The sequence below is a fragment of the Nestor notabilis genome, unplaced genomic scaffold, assembly GCF_000696875.1.
Source record: "Nestor notabilis isolate BGI_N333 unplaced genomic scaffold, ASM69687v1 scaffold12554, whole genome shotgun sequence".
In the NCBI taxonomy this organism is placed as follows: Eukaryota; Metazoa; Chordata; class Aves; order Psittaciformes; family Psittacidae; genus Nestor; species Nestor notabilis.
In genome coordinates this window covers 1-15,589 of record NW_009927084.1, presented here as the reverse complement: position 1 = coordinate 15,589, position 15,589 = coordinate 1, and the positions used below count along the sequence as shown (strand labels likewise).

At 37.3% G+C, this 15,589-nt stretch overlaps 1 protein-coding gene across 1 annotated transcript in view; it reads left to right on the top strand.

Moving 5' to 3' along the window:
- The window catches only part of TRPM5 (transient receptor potential cation channel, subfamily M, member 5), a gene marked incomplete at its 3' end in the record, with an annotated part of 35,825 nt that extends 21,071 nt beyond the window's left edge, over window positions 1-14,754 (top strand). Inside the window, exons 14-22 of the mRNA XM_010013899.1 lie at window positions 379-474; window positions 3,093-3,351; window positions 4,717-4,835; window positions 4,913-5,045; window positions 7,460-7,634; window positions 10,104-10,272; window positions 10,927-11,105; window positions 12,924-13,056; window positions 14,682-14,754. Coding sequence (XP_010012201.1) covers window positions 379-474; window positions 3,093-3,351; window positions 4,717-4,835; window positions 4,913-5,045; window positions 7,460-7,634; window positions 10,104-10,272; window positions 10,927-11,105; window positions 12,924-13,056; window positions 14,682-14,754 — 1,336 coding nt within the window. The remainder of the gene's footprint in view (window positions 1-378; window positions 475-3,092; window positions 3,352-4,716; window positions 4,836-4,912; window positions 5,046-7,459; window positions 7,635-10,103; window positions 10,273-10,926; window positions 11,106-12,923; window positions 13,057-14,681) is intronic.
- Between the last annotated feature and the right edge of the window lie 835 nt (window positions 14,755-15,589).

The window sequence follows — 15,589 nt, the reverse complement described above, 5'->3', positions numbered from 1 at the left end:
CTGGAAATGCAAATGTTGACACTATGTTCCCTGCTGTTTCTCGCATCTACTATTCTAATTGCTGCTAAGAGTAGCTAGGAATGGAGCATTGGGGTACTGTCTTCTACAACTGAGGGGTTTATTTCTGCTAAAATCCTAAGTAATTTGAAGAAATTGAGTGTTCTGCTCCATTTTTGTGAAGCGTGCCAGTTATCACTTCTCTGAGTCTTGTGAGTGACTTCAGCCTTCTCCTTACAAATAAACAGAGACTTTGCAGAGGTAGGGATTATGCATTATTTTATAGCTTCTCAGTGGAGTAAGTCCAACCTAAGTACCTGCTAGCAGTTCTGTATGAATGCCAATTGCTAACCATCATCTAATGAGTTTATTTCCTTACAGTGAGGAAAAACAATCCAGGAATGAGACAGAGCCATTTAGAGAGCTGGACACTTTAGATACAGAGAGGACCTTGTTTTTTTCCAGGGGAGAAGATAGGTAAGTTTAAAACCATTAGTTAATATAAATTTTTTGACAACAATCAAAGAACAGGACACTTCTTATGGATTAATGACCAGCTACTAATCAGAGGAGCTGAAAGACTGAGCAATTCATTACTCCTCAGAAAGTGCTGTGCCTTTTGGTTACTGCTGTTGTTGCTCTCTAAAAGGAGTATAGAAAATATTCCTGGAGACACAGCTTTGCTTGTTCCAAGAAGGTAATTTCTACAGAACAAGCAATCTACTTAATATCTGGGGAATCAGAAAGCATTTCCTGAGATTCCCTCCAGCTCAAGATGGCTGATATACACTGGATTTAGGAACTAAGCTTCTGTCAGATTACTGAGCTGAGCAGAAAGAAGGTTCCCAGCAAAACCTTACATTATTAAAGTGCATCATTATGTACTTTCCTACAAAGGCATCAATAGAAGTATTTGCAAACAACAGTACCTGGGATTTTTATATTACACAGCTTTGCTTGTTCCAAGAAGGTAATTTCTACAGAACAAGCAATCTACTTAATATCTGGGGAATCAGAAAGCATTTCCTGAGATTCCCTCCAGCTCAAGATGGCTGATATACACTGGATTTAGGAACTAAGCTTCTGTCAGATTACTGAGCTGAGCAGAAAGAAGGTTCCCAGCAAAACCTTACATTATTAAAGTGCATCATTACGTACTTTCCTACAAAGGCATCAATAGTATTTGCAAACAACAGTACCTGGGAATTTTATATTAAGTCAGTTTCCCACCATACTAGAGCTCTTTGTTTATGTCGTGAAAGATGGACCCTGAGGAATCTGAAGTGCAATTAACTTATGAATTAAAGAGAGCATTACACAAATGGGTAACCAGGCACAAAGATTTTGTCAGTTGCTTTTGGTCACAGTTCTGTGATTCAGAACTTCTGAATCACACCTACTTCTGCTGTAAACCGAGACCAGGAAGACCCAAGTCAGGATAGGAAGTCTTTTGGTTAGCACGAAGTCCTCCTAATGGCCAAATAGCCACTTGTATTAAGCATCTGTTTTTCAGTGATTCAGAAGAAAGCTTCAGAAATACATGAATAATGTGTAGTGAGGAAGCATCATCCACAACATGAAGTGCTGGATCAAGTCAGAGTTACTGAGTTCTATTTTTATGTCTGGCATTAAACTGCCAGTATATTGGAGAATATCATTAGTTCTTCTCTCTCCTCCCTAACCTATAAAATAGGCACCTACCACTTGGGAGCGATTTGTAAGCAATGTCAAAGCACTTCCATGTCCCGTGTGAAGCGTGGTTTGGTCATTACATTGTGTGTTCCAATAGCTATTATCTTAGCAATTTATTTTAACAAAGAGGCTGTCTCCTTCCCAGATGTATTTCAAAATCTATGTCAACAGCAAAGCTGCAATTATGTGTATGATATTAGCCCATTACCATGGGAATGTGCCTTATGATGCCATAAATTGAGAGGTAGTACAGAATCAGACACATAGAAAAGACAGGCTGTGAGCAGAAACTATTCCTTGTAACAAATGTATTTAATAATTACCAAGAATGTCAGGGGAAATGAGAAACCAGTGAAGAGTCATTGTGTATTTTTTGTGAGGTGAAACAGAAGACATACCCTAGTGTGCACATCCTTTGTTAGAGATCACACCTCTCAGAGTCAGAATCACAAAATTAAAGATCCAATAACATCCTTAGCTTACACAGGAGAGCAATTTCTGTGGAAACAAAACCTCACACTAAGATCAGATTTCTATCAAATACAGAGAACTTGCATTTTCTTCACAGGATAATTTCCATTGCCAATAGATAGCACTTCATGTTCTAAAACACAGCAAAAACAGGTGTACAGGTCAAATTTCCATTCGGTTACCAAAATACTTGCATAATTCCACAACAGCCAACTAGTACCTTAATAATTTCTGAGGTCATCTTTTTTTTTTTCCTAAAAGACTTCTATATTATTTTTTCTACAATTTAATCATAAAGGGCAAGATGCCAACGCTTACAATTGTGTGGACTAAATTACTTACAGTTGTGTAAAGGACTAAAGTATTCTTTCAGTAGTTTTCTCAGACTTCAGCAAGGAGAGTCAAGAAACACACGCTTAATATGACCCAGCACTTTTGAGATTGGGTCATAAGAAAGGAATTGTTTAAAGTCAGAGCAACGACAAGAACTTCTGGATACAAGCACTCCAAGAAATTTTTAGAGCTAGAATAATTAACTGACTTGCAAACTACACTGGCCATTTGCTTTTCCTTCCTATTATATAGGATGGTGAAAAGAAACCAGCCCAGTTCCCCCTTGTTGTGTATTTACACGGTGTTTGTACTACATGGAGGAATACAATGAAGTTACAAATAAAATTAATACAGCAAAACTGAAATAACAAGAATATGCATTTGAGCCTGATGTGACTTCGTTTTTCAAAACCTTCTAACTTGAAATATTTCTGCTATTGTAATGTGATTCTTCTGACTTCTGCAGCCTTCCTCCTTCCTACCCCAGCATCTGCCTATTACTATCTTACAAGAAGTTTGATACAGAACAACACTGAGCGTATTCCAATGAACTAATTTCAGGAAATTATCACCAAGTCTGTATTCTTTTTGTTTTGCAGAGGAAGTGGTAAATTGGAGAAGCAGAACCCTCCTGAAAATACATCATGGATGACATTCATGTTTACTAGATGGAGAAAATTCTGGACTGCCCCTGTAACTGTGTTTATGGGGAATGTTATAATGTACTTTGCTTTTCTGTTTCTATTTACTTATGTCCTTTTACTGGACTTTAAACCACCTCCACCTGATGGTCCATCTGCTACAGAAATTATACTTTACTTCTGGGTTTTTACCCTGGTCTTGGAAGAAATCCGACAGGTCAGTAACATATTTTAGTAACAACACAGTGAAACCAGAAGCAATATCTTGAATAGATTTGCAAACTGCATAACTGTACAAGCTTGAAGATTTCAAATATCAGATGTAGTTTTGTACAAAAAAGCAATACAGAACTTACCTTACCCAACACACTCCACCTCTCTCAACTAGTGCAAGCTCTTCCTCCGCCATACAAATCTGTAGCTCCACCTCTGTTCTTCCATTCTGCTCCAGCCACAGCCAAGTCAAGTGGGCTGCTAAGATTCAGGTGTCCTTCATTTCACAAAGTATCTCTGATTTCACTCCCCAGAATTAGGTCCTCCCACCACAAATAATGCAAGTTGGAAGTTACATTCTACACCTGGAAATGCAGCAGCCAACCTTGCATCCTTTTAAGAGATTCTTCCCCACTGGGGACTGTTTAAAAAACATAAGTAAATGAAATCAGATTATTTGTGGTTTTCTTAAAATGCTTCTCAACTCAAAAGATTAGCAGATAACTTTTTAGTTTGCTTTTCTTAAATCAAAACAAACAAAAACCTAAAAAAAACCAAACAAACAAACAAAAAAAAAACAAACCCAAAAAACCCCAACCAACCCACAAAAAACTCCAACAAAAACTTCTCCATTACTCTCCCAGTAACTGCCTTTGGAATGTCCTCAGCTCAACAACTGAAATAATGTGTGAACAATGGTGCTAGTGTGTTGCCAACTGTGGGTGCATAAAGTTGTCCTTTAGACATGAAAAAGCAGTTATAAACATTTACTCTGAAAGAACAAGTAAGCATTCATTATTTATGTGATAGGGACAATGAAGGGGATCCAGATTTGTTATAATTTATTTGACATTATGCCACAAAGCTATAACCAGAGGAGGACATGGGAAATATTTGGATCAAAGAACATTTCATTATAAACCTGTAAAACATGAAGAGTGCCAGGCTAAAACCCAACTAAGAAACCCAACTCTTTGCCTAGATAATCAAATATGCACTCACTGACAATTCCAGTATACAAATACTGGACATGGACTGTCTGTCCATGCCGTTTAGATAGCAGTGTCTAGAAAATGAATTTTGACTGGAAGTTGCTGTATTACTTAACAGCCTGAATGCTGACAATATCTTAAATCAGGCCTAAAAATTCATAAAGCTAATGCGACAATGAAAAAAAAGAAGATCCCACTTTTGTGTTTTAAGATGGTAAACCAAGCTTATGTTTACAAGGTTTTTTCCTATTACAGTAGGAATTTGGTGTTGCTCTTTGTAATGAAAGAGAAAAAGGAAACAGGTATTATGTTAAAACTCACAATGAAATAGTGAAACTGGAAACAGATCAATACCAATGATTATTTCTCTTTTTCAGGGTTTCTATACAGATGAAGGCACAAGTTTAATTAAAAAATGTAAACTGTATGTGGAGGATAACTGGAATAAATGTGATATGGTGACCATCTTCCTCTTCATAATTGGGGTAACCTGCAGGTATGTATCTGTTCCCTGTGATGTGGTCAGCATCAGTAGTACTTGCTGAGATCTGATTCATTTCATGTGTTCTGCAGGATGCTGAAGTCGACTTTTCAGGCTGGACGTACAATACTTGCCATTGATTTTATGGTGTTTACACTTAGACTTATACATATTTTCGCAATTCACAAACAACTTGGACCAAAAATCATAATTGTGGAAAGGATGGTAAGTGTGCAGTCTGCCCTAGATAAATACTTGTGCTTTCTAAATAATGGAGAAAATCTTCTCTTTCCAAAGGAAACCACTTTACAACATATCTTTATTTTTAGGGCTTGTCATTTTGCACATGTTCCCTTATTTACCGTATTAGATGTAGTAAATTCGAAATAGATCTTTCCAAAAAACTCTGTAATGTAACACATTGGTCCCAATTTACTAATCGTTGTTCCTGACCTGACCATTTATCTTCAGATCTGGCAAATGAAGAGTAGAGTGTCTTTAACTTACTGCTATTCCTCCTACTTCATAAGCTGTGTGCATTCAAAGCAAAGACCTCAAACAGGCAACAAGCCATGCACAGAAGGGCAGAGCATTTACTGAGTGACTCTGCTCTGCTTGTGGAAACAGACTGTTACTTGCAAGAGGTGTGAAAAAAATCTATGAAAAAGGATAATTGCAAATTTCCCACAGGAGCTGTCATTGCTTGTACTTTGTAGCTCTAAGTTACAATGAAAATATGTTAGTACTTTGTGAGCATATGTTGGAAGATGTTGATAAAAGATTTTTATTTATTACCACTCTCCTGCAGGAAGTGAGACATTAGGAGCATGGTTAATGTGCTTGGGTATGCATTGGTATGTTGAAGTAGCTTTTTATTTAGGTATGTTAATCTTCTCGGCCAATTAACTCATGCTGCACTGACTAATTGGAGTTCATCTAATTCTAAGTGTTATTATAGAATCTACAAATATTTGATTTGTGACTCACAGCAGAGCTCGGTAAAAGCCTTACAGTCTAAACAAACCTATACATTGAATAAACAGAATTACCAAGCTATTTGGATTTGTCTACAAATGCAATAACTGGCACTCTAACATGACATTTGCTTGGAGTAGCAAAAGGGTAAATGGCAAATAAATATTTGTTCTTGAACATTATCTAGCTTACAGCATTTAAGCTTTTCTTTTAAGAGAACAAGTCACATCTACAGCTCCTGACCCTTCCTTGCTGCATACCAAGCTAAACCAGAGCCCTGAACAAATATTGTAGTATGTCTACTATGTTGGCATCTGAAGTCTTATAAGGTAACACACAGATTAAGAAGATGCAAATAAGAACATAAACAGCAGCCTAGACAAAACCCTAAAATGGGACCTTTCATCTTTCCCCCATCCAAGCCGTCACAATGCCTTAGCTTTGGTAGTTCAGTGTTGAACCCTGTGTCAAATTACATAACACTGAAAGTTACTTTAGTAAACGATACCTTCTTGAGAGGTTCATCAAGTGGGTTCAAGCAAAATCACTTCCCTTTCTTAAACAGAGAAGCAATCCAAGATTGTCTCTAATTGTCCTCCTTTTTTAACCTTCCTACAGAATGGCTGAAGCAACTCTGGTAGCTGCTAAAACAACAGTTTAATGACAGAATAAGGCCTGTTCACAGAGAGACTGCAGACTGGAAAAAATATTTCCAGACTTGCCACTGCTCTCTCTTAACAATGTCACCACTGCAGTCCTGCAGCATTGCTAAATTTTAAATCATCCAGAAAACAAAACAGATTGGTGAAAGTCAGAGAGACATCGACTATGTCTTGCCTGGCTCAGATGCTGTGTTCCTTAATAGAACTCCAAGTAACATCCTGGAGCTCTCAAGTGCCTATGCTTTTGGGTAACTGCACAATCCAATAATCTAATTGAAATGAATCTACAGACCCTAATGAACTCTGTCAGATTAGATGAGAAGAGGATGAAGTGTTCCTCTTCCACCAGGGAAAAATTATTGCATTTGAAATACATACTAGATTTTTTTTTTTTTCTAAGTAAGTGTTTTAGGATTCGATTACTTTCGCTTCTGTAGAGAAACACTATGTTCAAAAGCAGGAAGTCTTGAAAACCATCCCTCAGATGCATTACTTAGCTTGAGAACCCAAGACAGAAGCTACCTGGTCCTTGCAGCCTTCAGTGTCTGCTGTGTCAGTGGTTCAGTATTCGTCAGTGAGCACTGGGTGTAACCAGGATTCACTGCTGCCACAGAACTCATGTAATTCACAGTGAAGCAGTCAGCGGTACTGAGAGATCTTACAGAAAATCTGCATTTAAAACATACAATGAGATTCACTTAAAATATAATGTGTATTTCAATACTAATGATTGAAAAGCAAGGCTGAAATTTAAAACGTCTTCATCTAATGAGCTATCAAAGTAAAATGCTGATTACAGGCCAGGAACAATATGATAACATTAAGATCGAAAAAGGAATTCTGTGCGTGGAACTGTATCCTATTCCACCTCCTTTAAGCTAAACAAGCTTGTAAAGAAACAGAATTGTTTAAACCATTTCCATATGGAAAGACTACTGTTCTTTGACATTGCTACTACAGTCACCTCTCCTTCTTTTGTCCCCTTCCCCTCTCCTTTTTTAGATGAAGGATGTTTTCTTCTTTCTGTTTTTCTTGAGTGTGTGGCTCATTGCCTACGGTGTGACGACTCAAGCTCTACTCCATCCTGATGACAGACAAGTGGAATGGATATTCAGAAGGGTGCTTTATCGTCCCTACCTTCAGATATTTGGCCAGATTCCACTGGATGAAATAGACAGTGAGGAAACTTCTTTCTCCCCTAACTTGGCCATTTTTGACTGCACACTTCTGATTAGAGCATGGAGTTCCTTCCCAGTATTGTTCCAGTCTTTGTCCTGCAGGCCAAAGCTTTCACATTACCATGATATAAATATTCTATTTGTAAAGAGATAACAAGCATTGTGGAATTACATTACAGCACAGTTAGACAAGCTGTCTGAAATATTCACACAAGGATTTGCAGTTTTAAAGGCTGGCATACCTTCTGAAATAATAGCACCTCCATACATTTTGGCAGTAGCTTAATGTGACAGTATTAAAGCGGTACAGCTCTGACCATAAGCAAACATTTATGTTTTAGAGTAAATATTCCTCTGAAGCATTTATTGACTCTGGAGGTAAGGCTGCCCAGATCAAATAAAGCTAGTAATTGCATATGTGCAACATTTCAAACAAAACAACATAAAAATAATCACAAGACACAGAAATACTTGCACATAAAAGTTCAAAGTCAACATTTCTGATAGGTAAGCAGGTAAAATACAGAATAGGTCATCTCCCAAAGAAGTCTGAAGTAATGCCACAGCATTATGCCAGAATAACAGTACTGAATGTCAGTGGCAATATTGAAGTAGGATTCAAACCTGAGGTAATATAGAAGGAACCAAAAGAATCCCATAGACAGAAGCAAACCAGTAAGCATTCTTTCATGTTCACGCTGCTTAATAAGAAAAAGCATATGTCTTACAAAAGTCAAAAAAGTCTAAATGAGACAAGAGAGCAGAGGTGTGATTCATCTCACTTAACTTTAAATACCTACAGTGTGAGCATGCACAGCACAACCAGTCACTCTTATTCCCATTAAAGTAATGGGAGAGAAACAAATATTTTCGGAATTGTATTAATTTAATTTGGACAAAAGTTAGATGTAGCATTCCCTAGAAACATGTGTTTCTCTCCACTGAGACTCCAAAGGGTGTCTTCACCTGGATAATACACCGTTAAAAGACAAAGAAAAAAATATAATTAATTACACTGGCAACTTCCAGAAGGAAGTAATTTGTCCTGGGACCCTCTGGGGCTTATTCTGTTTAGCATCTTTATAAAACATACAGAAAAGGAGATGGGTAATGAGGGGGACAAAATCTGCTGGCAAATCTAAATTACTGGGTAGTAAAGACTAAAGCTGAGACCTAAGAGTTGCAGAAGAGCCTCGTGAGTGCTAAACCATCAAATGAAATGCACTGTAGATAAATACAAGGTAATGCACTTGGTGAAAACAGTCCCAGCTGCAGTGACTTTGATATAACTGCCTGCTTTAAGGAATATGATTGTGGGGTTATCCATGGCAGCAGGGAAAATAATTATTATGAGAAAAAAATGAAGAACAAAAAATAAGTATCATTATGCTGCTCTAAATTTGTGGATTTAATTCATAGCTGGAGACAGGATACAGGACTAGACCTGTAGTCTGATGCAGTAGAACCGTTCTTACTAACCTTGACTGCAAGCCCAGACATACTTGACTGCAAGCCCAGACATAAAAGGTAGTTTAAATTTAGAATGAAGAATCCTATCCCATCTTTTACTGAGTTTTCTCACCTTACCTTCATACTAGCATAAGAACTGAGAAGACAAAAGTATGCGGGGGAACACAACTGTTCAATACTCAAAGATGGTTTGACTTTGGGAACTCAAAACTAGTCTAAAAAGGATACAGCCTTTACAATACAATCCTCCTTTGATGAATGTTACTAAGAAGCCAGTTACAGCCTTATCAATCCCCTCTGCTGAATGTTACCAAAAAAGCAGCTGTGACAACCATCTTGCCACAGATGAGCAGCCAAGTTCTGGTGGTCTGCATTGTCCTAGGGTTGCAAATCTCTTGCATATTAAAATAATGTCTCTTCATGTACACAACATAACATTTTCACAGGTTTAAGACATTGGATGTTAGTTCACATAAATGATCTTTCAACTGCAGGATTAGCTGAAGCAGTCGAAGAACTGTCCTTTTAGGGTTCAAGAGTCTTGTATTTAGAGTCTTGCTAATAGTCAACAAAGACAGTACAAAAATACTACCACAATATTGGGTTTAAGATTTTAATGACTGTAAAATATTCCAAACAAAATTATGCTGCTGTTCATATGCAGCCAAGATTAAATCTCATTTTAATAATCAATATTATCACTGTCCTTGATTTGTATCTTAACAGTAAAGGTACTAAATACATGCATCTACTCATGTCACTAGTTCTTATAAAAAGGAGTGTTTAGAGGTATTAATTCAGGGGGGTTTTTGCATTTAAAAAGCTATGAAATACATTAGTTCAAACCTCAGGAATAGTTTGTAATTCTTGCAATTTTTTGTTGAAAGTCAGATTTAAATTTTTTTTTTTCTCCAAAATATCAAAGCTTTTGTCTCCACTCACACGTGGCAATAGGATTTGGCAAATCTATTATTTTATTTCTCTATCATCCTTTGCAGCGTTACGAAAGTATCCCAGGAACTGTACATCTAATCCACTGGAGATTCTGCACAAGAACTTGCCATCATGTCCTAATAGCTATGCCAACTGGCTTGTCATACTTCTGTTGGTCATCTTCCTACTCGTCACAAATGTTCTCCTTATGAATCTCCTGATCGCTATGTTCAGGTAAGAGTGAGTTCAGTAAGCATCAAGACAGAGACTGCAAAGGTTTAACTGAATGCCCACATTTACTACATTGCTGTTGGCTATTCATTTTGGAGTACATCAGTAATTTTCCTAATGAATATTATTTGGGGATTGATAGGTAGACTTCTGTGATGATATAGTTCTTAAGTTCTCATCATCCTTACTTGAGCCACAGTAAAGATGAAAAAAAGCCTCTATTACTGCTAAAAAATCAATTAAACATGCATAGAAGGGCCTGGATCCCTGGCTGTGCTGCAGCACAAGTCTGCAGGTGCAAAGCAGCTGTAAACTTGGCAGATTTAACAGTGGATGATCTGCACATAGAGGAAATGCTTGATGTCAACACGGCTAATAATGATTCATTTGGTTGAAGAACTGACATGGCATGTTTGAAGTGGAATTGCCTTTCTTTAAAAAAAGCCCCACAAGACGAATGTATTTGTTAATATTTGAAGACTGCAACTGCAATTACTGTAATATCTAAGCATTTGCACAAACTTTAGACTAAATTAACACTACTTGCTGAGCTTTCTGTTGCTTTTTTAAAGTAAATGTGTGACTAAATTTTGTAATAATAATCTTTAGCACATTGCAGTAAAAACAGTATATACTTCTTTCCCAAAAAAATTACAGTTACACCTTTCAAGTTGTTCAGGGCAATACAGACACCTTCTGGAAAATTCAGCGCTACAACCTGATTGTTGAGTATCACGGCCGGCCTGCCTTAGCACCACCATTTATCATTATTAACCACATAACTCTGGTTCTCAGAAGAATCTTCAACAAAATGGAACATAAAAAGGAACATCTGGGTGAGTTGATAACAAAAATCTAGCAGCTGGAGACCCTGACACTCTTTTAGGACATGCTGCATAGACAAAACAGAAGAGCAATTAGAATTCCATAAGCTAAGAGTCACCATTTATTTTTAACAAAGAATGCCAGGAAAGTACAAATGAAAAAATAAGGCTTATACTGTATATGATAAAGTTTCCCACAATGCATTTCTTTATGCACCATAGGTATTACAGCAAAGGTGTTGACATACAACAGTTAAAGAGCTGGAGTGTGCCTAAAGAAGAGCAACAAAGCTTCTGAAGGGTTTAGAGCACAAGTCCTATGAGGAACGGCTAGGGGAACAGGGGTTGTTTAGTCTGGAGATAAAGGAGGCTGAGGGGACGCATTGTCCCTCTCTGCAACTACCTGAAAGGAGGTTGTAGAGAGTAAAGTGGGTCAGTCTCTTTTCCCAGGTAACAAGTGATAGGATGAGAAGAAATGGCCTCAAGTTTCACCAGGCAAGGTTAGATTGGATATTAGGAAAAAATTCTTCACCAAAAGGGATATCAAGCACTGGAACAGGCTGCCCAGGGAACTGATTGAGTCATCATCCCTAGATATATTTAAAAGACATGTAAATGTGGCACTCAGGGACATGGTTTAGTGGTAGACTTGGCAGTGTCAGGTTTACAGCTGGACTCAATGACCTTAAGGGTTTTTTCCAACCTAAATGATTCTGTGATTTGATTTATGAGAATATAACAACGGATAGGTTTAATGAATAGTTAGGAGCCCATTTGCTCCTGAGTTTTAGTAATTATTATGCATGGACAACCTGAAAAACAAATACCAAGTCTAAAAATCTACTAGGATCAGTGGAATTTCCCAATACAGAAACACAGATTGAGAGAGAGCGAGCATGCTTAGAGAAATAATGGTTCCTTAAAAATTCTAATTTAAAAGGCAGATGAAATTCAGCTAATTAAAGAAGGCATTTGGGGGCTTTCTATAGTGGTGGCAAACTTGGCCCAGCTAGTTTAGTAGTGTCTGATAATAAAGAGATATACTCCTCATGCACAGGCTGATTAATGGGCTTTGTAGACAACTGTAGTCACGTTGGACCAATTCAGAGCCCTTTGACTAAGCTCCCTTTCAGACACACTCCTGGCTATCAAAGCATACTGCTGACGATTCTTAATAAAAAACAGTAATTGTTTTTTCCCTACGAAAGCAAGTACCTAATTGCTCAGATTGCAGATTTAGTAGTGTTTGGAGCATGCAGCAAGTATACCCTTTCACCAATCTTTAGGAAAATACAAAACTAGTATGTTACATTCAAAATATGTCTGTGAAATTGAGGTCTTTTGATGGCTTGGACACTTGACCACAACAACAGGCTTTATACTTCAAGGTGGAGGGATTTATTCAGTTTTTCCTTCTTATAACTGTTCTAATAAAGAAGTTTACATGATAAAGTGCACCTGAACATAAAGCTCTGCTCATTAAATACTTAGGGGCTAAAATATGTCAAAAGTCCAGTAAGATTGTAAATGAGTTTAAATGGAACCACAGAAGTAGGTCCATGCTGTTCTTTAGAAAACTCAGGAGTCATATCTAACTGCAAAAAGGTCTATTGCCTTCCATCACAAGAGAAAAAAAAGTGTAGAAAATACTTATTTTACACTGTATTTTCATAACATGACACTCCTGCAATGGCAAAGGGCCTGCAATGGCAAGACTTCATTTTTCTTTAGCATAGCAGCCTTCCATTATCAGTGTAAGGGAAAGCGAGTACAGTATTTTTTTTAAGGAAAAGAGAGTACAGTATTTTTTTTGTTTTTTTCTTCCTACAGAAAGAGATCTTCCAGTTGGCCTAGATCAAAAAATCGTAACATGGGAGCTGGTGCAAAAAGAAAATTATCTTGTAAACCTTGAACAAGAAAGGAAAGAAAGCAATGAAGAAAGGCTGAAGGCCACATCTAATAAGTATGTTATTCTGACCCACAATAAATGTACATTGCAAGTCTTCAGCTTTGAATGATATAAGCATTTAGGTGTTTGTACTAAAATGCAGTTAGGAAATATGCAGTCCATGAAAAAATGTGCAAAGCCAGCATCCCTACAATATCAGAAGAGCTTTTGGCACTCTTGAAGTATGTACAATTACAGACCTGTAAGCTCCAGCCAAATCTACAGTCAAGCTCAATGAACATCATATAGATGAAGAAATGGTGGGAAAATACTTCCTTTGCTATACTGCAGTGCATGTACTTCCATCCACTGTAGGAATACAACACAGACTTTTGAATTAGACTTTTGAATGGAAATTTGAGATATCTTGAATTAACCCCCAGCCCACATATGCAGAACAACTGTTTACAGCTTTATGGCATGAGACTATGGTTTTCCACAAGAAATTAATGATATTAGCTTTAAAATTGTATTTAATTGAGTCTCCATTTAAATACTTCTTAAAAACATCTCCCCGCTAGGAATATCACTTAAATTGGCTTAGTATTCTAAAGAAAATTCCTAAATTATTATTCAGAGGTTTACTCTTTAGTGAGACACAAAGTAGTTAGCTGCAGGGAAAACAAAAACATCTATGGCAACACTGAAAATCAGAGAGCAACGCATTATTTAAAGCAGCTTTTAAAACCTGTTTCAGCCATTTCCTCCGACGGTAAAACTAACTTCAAATAGAGACACAATGGGTGTGAAAGTGTCATAAGAAAGTTCCACAGAAATGTTCTTGTGCTGCCCGTTTTCTTTCCATGCTGTCTTTCAAAACAAATGCCATCTGTCTAACTCATTGAATAGCTGGCAACCAGAACAACGTATGTTCTGGGAAAATACTCTTCTCCCTCTCATCTACACAGACTCTTACTTCTTCATAATTTAGAAATATTTTGTTGGTTTAAACTTTATTCTCATAAGATCACTGACAAGTCCTAGGAAGGAGAGCTCAGCTGTCGAGATCAAGTAATAAATATGTTCGTAGATGCTTCCAAACAAAAGGCACAGTTATATTCTTTCTAGCTTTAAAACTAGGACATTTTATAGGTGGTACATTCTAGATAAAGCTATTGCTTGGAGGAGAAAAGAATCAGTCTGGCTTCACAGTATTTCAGAGCCAGAAAGAGACTGGAAAAGGTTCAGATGAACACCACTAAACCCGTGGCTTTTTATCTTTGCTCTTAGGTGTCAGCAGTGTCTGTCTGAGATCTTACGAAACTCTCAGAAAGTAATTCTTTGAACTTTGCAATGAACTCATCCCAAAATGCATTAGACCCATCCAGCAGCAGCTTTTTCACACAGACCTGAACAGCATATAACCCATTAGAGGGAAACTTTGAAATAGCTGGTAGGACAAAGTAAAGAGGGATTGGAGGACCCTATAGATTATCAGCTGCTAAGAATAAGGAACTGATGGGAGAGGTGAAGTATACAGAAAGCATGTGGACAGTATAACAATCTGGGGGCATTATATAGAAGTTCTCTACACAGGCCAGTGAGGAGCCATGGCTCTAGTAAGTCACATGAGTTTTGTGTTCTAGGATTTCTTCTGAGGCCTTTCCTTTTTGCTCATCATGTCTGCTTTGTTTCCACAGGGTGGATAATTTGTCGAAATACTTTAGTGGATTGAAAGAACAAGAGAAGCGGTTTAAAGCTATGGAAGCCCAGGTAAGCAACAGTTTTATAGGTATTTATATTAGCTTTAGGATTTCACCATGTTTCTCTCATTTAACAGTGGTTTGGCAGACCCTATTTAGGAATAAAGGGAAGGAGAAACGGATCTGTATTATGGTTTCACTTACCTTACAGTTTTCTCTCTGTAAAGACACATTTCTGACCTTCGGTGGAAAGGAGGAAGGGTAATATAATACAGCATTTCTTGCTCTCTTTGCTCGTCTACTTGAGAAGAGTTTATTTCCTTTGTTAAGGATGCTTCTGGAATGAAATTCTTCACCTTCCTCCCTCCATTCTCGTCCTCCCAACCTTTTGTTTCTTTAAAGCTGTCAACTTGGTAAATACACATATTCAGTAAGATCCGACCTAGACTGATCTTCTTGGACATCGGTTTTTCTAATTTTCATAGATACCAGCACCTTAAAGGAAAGTGTCTAAGATACAAATGTGAAACGCAAACAATAGAAGGAAACTTTGATGACAAACCCTTGAAATATAAACAAACATTTTTTTAACACCATTACCATGTGCTAAGTAGCACAACTGTTATTGTTTTCTTTGTCCTTACAACTCTCCAGTGTAATTTTGGCCTCACTGAAAGTTCCTTATCTTAATATTCCCATTGCAGCTTCCCACCCTTTTTTTATCCATTTTATGGCTTTCTGAAAAAAGGCCTGCTATTCAATGAACAATGTTGACACCAAATACTGGTCCAACAGGAACACATAAGAAATGCTTTAATAAGTTTGTGCCACGTATTTAAAAACACAAGAAAAGGAAGGTATTTAATACAAATCTTCCTTCAGGACAGTTCAACTATATCTTAAAT